This window comes from Pygocentrus nattereri, chromosome 4 (genome assembly GCF_015220715.1).
Source record: "Pygocentrus nattereri isolate fPygNat1 chromosome 4, fPygNat1.pri, whole genome shotgun sequence".
NCBI classification, from domain to species: domain Eukaryota; kingdom Metazoa; phylum Chordata; class Actinopteri; order Characiformes; family Serrasalmidae; genus Pygocentrus; species Pygocentrus nattereri.
The window spans coordinates 21,148,457-21,155,978 of NC_051214.1; the positions used below are offsets into that span (position 1 = coordinate 21,148,457).

Sequence of the window (7,522 nt, forward strand, 5' to 3'; positions counted from 1 at the left end):
GTGCTTTTGTTGTTTTGTTCTGTCTCCTCGCTGGTCCTGCCCCCTTATCTTCTCCACCTGCCTGTAGCTCCGCCCCTCATTAATCCCAGGTGTTTCTCATTTCTCCTCAAAGTATTTATACCCTCAGTCTTGCATTGTGCATGTGACAGTCATCCTCTCATCTCCTTTCTTTTATCTTCTAGTTTGGTTTTGTTTTGGTTTTGGATTTTTCTGTTCTTCAAACCTCCGCTTCTCAGTTTCTGGACTCATTTGTATCCCACTTCCTTGCCTTCAGCGTTACAGCAAACCATATTATAACACACAAAAAAGCACGGACAAAGCATGCTTTGAATGGTTGAACCACTTCTGCTCAGTCCTTTAAAAATGACTGGGATAAGTTACAATATAAATTGTAGAAAATCTATTCAGAAACATAAAAGTCTTAAATACAAAATTTTAAAATACAGACAATATCACACATCTATTTTCAAGATTCAAAAGTCTGCAAACAACACAGAACAATATGTTCAATACATTAAGAAAAACTTCCATTAGGAAGAAGAATTTTAAATAATCAGTGACGTCCTGTCCAGTCCAATCATTCAAATGTAGTACAGAGGATCAAGGATCAACCTCAATGTGTTCACTCTGTTGTTCATTTCTTCATTCACTCTGAAGAGGAACGTCCACGCAGGACTGACCAGGTCAATGCAGGTAGAGCCCTCTGTAAAGAGAAGTGTGTAAAAGGTCAGCTTAATTTTTTTAGTAGCAGCTTCATTCAACATTAAAATGAATCACTGAATAAACTTTAACATTACATTCCAGCTGTGTCACTAGGTTTATGGTCATTATGCATGTATTCTTACTTAGAGACAGTATGTAGTCATGTTTCTCTATATTAGACTGTCGATGCTCTTGTATACCTGGGGAGGCATGTCAATGTCTGATTTACTGCAAAAAACAAAAAAACAAAACAGACATCGGTCAGCCCAACTGTAGTAGTCAACACAAATAAATGAATAAATATCATAAAACAAAAGTTTAGGATGTATAAGAAGCCATAACTCACCTTAGGTCAAACTTTTCAGCTGTAAGAAAAATAAAAATGAATATAATTAACATTAGTTTTTAGTTATTTCACATTAATACACTATTACAAACATCCTCATATATTTAGAAAACAGTGCAAAAAAAATCTGCTCACCTTTCTGCCTGAGTTTCTTCATTATGCAGAGAGCCAGAGCGAGGCTGGACAAACTAACACCTCCTGCTACGGTCAGGCCGGTCACCAAGGGTGGGCTCAACTGGGGCTCAGGAGGAGCTGGACCAGAATAAAAGGAGAATTAAAGAGAATTAATATGGGCTCTTTATTTTGCGCTCTACTTCATTCTTTATCTCTTTTTAATCAGGCAGCTCAAGCGTGGTTTGACTGCCTTACCTTGACACTCAGCTGCTGCTCCAGACCAGTCGCCGGTGAAGTTACACGTCACCACCTCATCGCCGAGAAGAATGTAGCCATCTAAACAGCTGAAGGAACAGGAAGTCCCGACGGTGGCCTCCTCAGAGGAACAGTTCATGAGGCCATTGTCCGGCTTCTGGAGGTACGGACATGTCACTGCTGTGAAGGGACAGTAGAGAGGGGGAGAACTTTAATGAAACTCAGAGAAGCTCTGGATTTTTACCTGAACAGATAAAATGGATGCAGCATATTTGTTACAAATAAACACACTTATCATACGTTGTACTATAGGCCCTGAAAAACATGATGATATTTATATGACTGATGTCATCAGCACAGCTTTGTCCTTCAGTTTGCTTACTTAAATGCAATATAGACATTTTTATCCAATAAATTCAGCTCATCCCTTCCATTAAAACATCTATTATTCAGTGCTGTGGGCTGCTGTCAACTAGACAAGGACTTATAACAGACACATATCCTCCATTGTCCTTGAATTTGGTTGGATAGTGTAGTGGGTAACACCTCTGCCTTCTACGCCGTAAACTGGGGTTCAATCCCCCACCTGGGTAAACACCCTGCACTATACCAATAAGAGTCCTGGGGCAAGACTCCTAACACCGCCTTGGCCTACCTGTGTAAAAATGATTTTTTGTAAATTGAAATTGTAAGTTGCTCTAGATGAGAGCATCTACCAAATTAAAGCATCACACAAGTTAAACATGAGCTACAACACCACCTAGAGGTTGTAGATAGTTAACCAATCCCATTAACCAATCCCATAGTTCCCACTCAGGTCTGGTAAGAGAATTTGGTGGATTACCAAACGTGAATTACAAAAATGATGACTATTTCACACAATATTATTTATTAAAAAATCTCAATATTCATAAAATTTACAACACAGTAGAAGCAGGCCAAAGCCAGAATTGACTGTTACAGCATGACACCTTTAAGGATCAATGGCCATATAACTGGAAAATACGGAAAATCAGCAGTACAACCATAGAACAAAATAAAAACGATTCACAAGGATTAAGGGCTCAAAGCAAACAAAACACTAAAACAAAAAATAAATAAAATAAATAAACACTACAGTTCAAAAGACAACCCTCAAAGCTTGCTCCTCAGCTAAATTGAATTACTATGGTAACAGTAAACTACTGCTTTCCAGTAAACTCCACTGCTACCAGGCCTCCCAGGGTCAGAACTACTAATGAACAAAGAGATATAACACTGGCCCAAAAATAAAGGTTGGCATTCGACTCAATCAATTCTTAATTCAATAAAAACCCATCTTTAATAAATCTTGCTTCTAAAAGAAACAAATAAATAAATAAAATAACTAGGGAAGGAAAGAACAGTGATTAATTTTCACTGGCCAAGGATACCACTCCTGTATCCTCTAAAAAGTTCTGACACGTCTGCCTTAATAAGGGCTTTTCTGTTAGATGCAGGATGGAAATAGAAAGACTGGCAGCAGTGAATTTTCAGAAAGCCCATGTTTGAAATGACAATTGTGGTACACTAGTACTGCTACCATCATAGTGGTAGATTAAGACTAATTAAATACTTTTTTGATAACCTCCCTCCCCAAGGCCACATGCTTGCACAACAAGACTGTAGACAGAAATCAGCTTATTATGGGGCAGGTTCTGCTTCTTACCTTCACAGTCAGGTTTCTCCTGGCTCCACTCTGCAGACTCAGTGCAGGTAATTTCTGGCGCCCCATGAAGGTGGAACCCATCATTACAGCTGAAGTTGCAGCTGCTGGCAAAACTTTCACCACTGCAGATGATTCTGCCGTTTGCAGGGTCCTCAAGAGTTGAGCAGTGAACAGCTGTGGGACAGAAATTGTTGGTTGTGTTGATGTGCCCATAGCTAAGAGCAACTTCTTCATCATGTAGCTTTCTCAAAGCATTCAGTCTACGATTGAAAACCCAATTTATTTAGTTTGTGGCATGGAATGTGTTGACTTCTTCTACGCTTTAGGGATTGTTAGGAAGGGTCTCCTTGGACAGTGTTCTCCCTCAGAAACCAGAGAATGAAGCGATAATCCAGCTCGGCAGATCCCACTAAGACCCAAGATAGAGCGCTCGGTGCAAATGGGGAACAAACACTCTCGTAGAGAGAAGAGAGAGATTTATTCAGCAAAAGCACACAGAAGAAGGGGGGGTCCCCTCTTTTATACACACACAGCCCTTCCCTCGCGCACGCAGGCAGTCAAGGGAGGGCTCGACCACATTCTAACATATGTCGTAACCTGCATGTCCATACATGGAGTTGTTTTTCTCCATCTCTGGATGTGCTCAGTTCAACATCAAAATCCAGTAAGTCAAAAGGGCAAATGGGTTGCACAATAAAAGAGGAACAATAGTTATTAACAGCCTGTAAGTATGCACAAAGGGCAGACACCCTTGCACCCTCAGCAGAGTCTGATTTTATTAATACATGTTAGTCACTGGGGAAGAGACAGGCCAAAGGAAAGTTAAGCTTTTCAGGGATCATCCCAGTGGGTTTGATGGTATGTGATAATTGCAGCTTCTTAATTTCGCAGATGGGCTGAAAATCGTTCCAGTGCCCACTGGCTTCACACATCAGCTTGCTGGAGCTTGAGCCTGTTAGTGTGTATCCTTCCTCACAGCTAAACTCACAGGAGGACTGATAGCTGAAGCTTCCAAGCAGATGATCACACTGCATGGTGCCATGAAGAGGCTCAGTCAGATCAGAGCACTGGACGACTGTGAAAACAATGAGAAAGTAACAAAGAGGCTTATGGATTAATTACATCATGAAAAGCAAACATCTATGACAAACATGTCTGCAATTTTTATTATTTAAACCAGGTCCACACTAAATCTGCTCACGTTCACAGGTCGGTGGTTTGGTTGACCAAGCTGCTGAGGCTTCGCACCGTGTTGTTTGTGAGCCGACGACCTGGTAGCCCTCATTGCAGGTGTACTCGCACTGAGAATCGTACGAGAAATTGCCATTAGGTTGGATGCAGTAGACGCTGCCGTGATCAGGAGCAGATATTTCCTCTGCTTGGCATTTCACAACTGCAGATATAACAGAAATAATCAGCTAAAAGTTAATAGTTTCAAGGTAATAACGCAAAAAATCTGTGGTCAATTGAACTCGGTTACTGTTTGGACCACCAAAGTTGGAAATAGACGTTATTTAACAATGTTCTGACCGCTGCCACATACCGTGCTCACACTCTTCTCCATAGAAGCCCTCAAAGCATTCACACGTGTGGTTGTTGATGGTCTCCACACATTCTCCATGGTGGCTGCAAGAGTCTTTCTTGCAGGATGCTGAGAGAAGAAAGGACGTTTTATTCATCATTTTCTGTTTATTGTTCTGTGGGTGCTAAAGTATTCCTATTATTGGTGACCCACAGCAACTATTCCCAACCCTACAACACCTGAACCAGCCCGTGAAGGCTTTAGAATGAGCTGTATTAGGTGCACTGAGTAAGACAAGACTTGAAAATATATCCTAATTTTGCCTCCATGTGTACATATCAAAGACAGCAATTTACTGGAAATATCAGTATGCTTACAAAAGAAGTACATTCAAACTTAATTTTATCAAGTAAACTTAAGTAAAGCTCAAGTATATTTTCCAAGTATATTTTATGTAGTAAGTATACAAATATCAATGTATTAGTAGTATACTTGTAAATATGCTATTTTTCAGTACTTCTTGTGACTAAATTGGCCCTTTTTAGCTTATAAAAGTATACTTTCAAGTATACCACAAGTAAAGTTATACTATATAAAACCATTGACCTTCTTGTCTTTGGGCTGTGGGAGGAAAGCAACACAGACACAAGGAGAGCATGCAGACTCCACACATGGAGGACCCTGGTTGCCCGGCTGGGGAACCGAACACCGGCCCTTCTTTCTATGAGCCAACAGGGCTACCATGCCCCCTGATACTTTATAGACTGTCACTTTATACTTACTTATACTTTTCCTAAGTACATTTTGATCAAATCATTAAGTTCAGGTACAGGCTGAATATACTTCAATTTTATTTTATAAGCCAAGTACACTTAAGTATAATTCTGTCTAGTATAGCTCTGATACATAAAAGTATGTTGAAAACATACTCACTTATTTTTTAGTTTAAAAGAAGTATACTAATAGCACACAGTGTATAAACTTCTTTATTGTAAGGGTATTTCGTAAATCATCAACACATCTGATATTCTTTTACTAGAAAACCACCAAAAAGGGTTCTTTGCAGCAATGCAAACCTTAGAAGAGCCACTTTTCATTTTCAGTTTCAGTGGAAAAAATGCTCAGTTGAAACCACTGAATTGAACGGCCAGCCAAACATATGGACCGTCCGATGTTCCCCGAGGATTGTTCTGTTGTATGGCATCACTCAGGACCCTTTCCTCTCACCTTTACATCTAAGAGTGTAGCGTAAGAGTGGGCATAAAATGAGTCCACTTACCAGTGTAGCAAAGTGCAGTCTTCCTCTTTCTGCAGGACTCATCGTTCCATTTGCCCTCATCCTTTTCCCTCTTAATGTAGATCTCCACACAGTCTTCGTTGTTCCGTCCGTTATTGGGCTCCCCTTTGGCCCAGTTCTTGGCCTCTTCCGTCAGCTTCTTGTTAGTGCCCACCCAGGTCCAGCTGTTGTTGATCTTGCGGAGGCCGATCCAGTAGTATCCGCTTACTCGGGGAAGGATGGTGTTGAGGTGGTCGATTTCGCCGTGGTTCTGGATGGCCACCATGTCCGTGAAGCGGTCCCTACACCACTGACGAGCAGTATTCCAGTTCATGGTGGTGTTAGAGTAATGGTAGGACCAGCCTGCTACTGGGGTCCAATGAGATAACACTGTGCGAGGAAGCAAAAGGAGAGGAGTTTGCTAAAGCTTTCATTCAGACACATCATTGTATTACAAATTACATCCAACATTTTGTTTGTCGTTTTCAAATTATGCCAACAACGGACAAAAATGGAGAAACAAGGTTTGTTCCCGACAGCAGCAATATGCCATGACTTTCAATGGGTGAGTGTTTCTTACTTAAAAAGAGGAGGATAAAGGAGAACATTGATCTGTGAGTCTTGTCAAAGTCCTGTGAAATGAAGCAGAGTTGTCATGAAATTAATGTTCTGTTGACCTTCAGTGTTCTTAAAGCCCAGCAAATAAGAGGCTAAATGGATTAGAACGTCATAAGAGCTGCTTTCCATGTACTTACCATTGTCAGCGATGTAATCCTTTCATCTGTGTTTAATATATCAGAATACAGGTGATGCATCTCAGTCAGAGAACTTTCTGGTTCTGAGCTCAGAGCTGCTGTGATGCTGTGTTTAAATAAGTGCTCCACCTCCATCCTGGCTCATGCCTATTTTTCCTGGAATCTTAAGTTACATTGATCCAAGAGCTTCAGAATTCTGCTCACTGGAAATACCCTCCTCTGCTCCACAAGAGGATGAGGATTTCTCTTCTTTTCAGTTTCGTTTTTTCTCCTCTCTGGCCTATGGAGAGGAACAACCAGACTGTCAGGAAACTTCTCACATGTTTTTTATGCCGATACGGCAAAGGGCACAAAGGTCTCCGGAAGGTTCTGTTCTCGTTTATCTTAATAAAAACTACTTTACTTCTGTGGCCCTTCTATATCAGTGTTTCTCAGCCCTGGTCCTGGAGACCCACTGCCCTGCACACTTTTCCTGCTTTAACACACCCACTTTGACCCAGTAATATGGGCTGTCAATGAGCTGATTAATGAGCCGGTGTGTTGAGAGCAGAGAAAACACTAGAAAGGGCAGGGCAGTGCAGGATTGAGAAACTCTGGTCTATATAAAACACACACACACACATATATATATACAACAAGCTTGAGGGTTCCTTTTTTTTTGTGGAGTGCAGTGTTTATTTAAATTTATATAATTCATTTGGTGTTTTGCTTAATTTTGTTGTTTACTCGTGTTTTTGATTTATTTAATTTATGTATATTTTGTTTTGGAGTGTTTGTTTGCATTTGGGCCCTTAATCCTTGTAAATCCGTGTTTTGTTTTGTTTTATGCTTGTACTACTGGCCTTCCAACATACTCTTGCTACAT

At 40.6% G+C, this 7,522-nt stretch overlaps 1 protein-coding gene across 1 annotated transcript; it reads right to left on the reverse strand.

The window, feature by feature from the left end:
- Positions 1–385: 385 nt before the first annotated feature.
- On the reverse strand, positions 386–6,815 carry LOC108414677 (L-selectin-like). Its single transcript, XM_037537884.1, has 12 exons — positions 6,658–6,815; positions 6,483–6,534; positions 5,906–6,292; positions 4,648–4,755; positions 4,306–4,497; positions 3,993–4,179; positions 3,105–3,283; positions 1,418–1,597; positions 1,184–1,300; positions 1,049–1,067; positions 846–930; positions 386–703 (listed from the first exon to the last, which is right to left on the reverse strand). Exons 1-11 carry the CDS (start codon positions 6,790–6,792, stop codon positions 873–875), a joined length of 1,614 nt encoding a protein of 537 aa, XP_037393781.1. The 5' UTR covers positions 6,793–6,815; the 3' UTR covers positions 386–703; positions 846–872.
- Positions 6,816–7,522: the final 707 nt, after the last annotated feature.

Coding starts and splice junctions, on each gene's coding strand:
- LOC108414677 (XM_037537884.1), bottom strand. CDS start 6,792: ATGGAGGTGGAGCACTTATTTAAACACAGCATCACAGCAGCTCTGAGC. Junction 4,756..5,905: donor GACTGCACTTTGCTACACTG/GTAAGTGGACTC, acceptor TTCTTCTCTCAG/CATCCTGCAAGAAAGACTCT. Junction 1,301..1,417: donor AGCAGCAGCTGAGTGTCAAG/GTAAGGCAGTCA, acceptor ATTCTGGTCCAG/CTCCTCCTGAGCCCCAGTTG.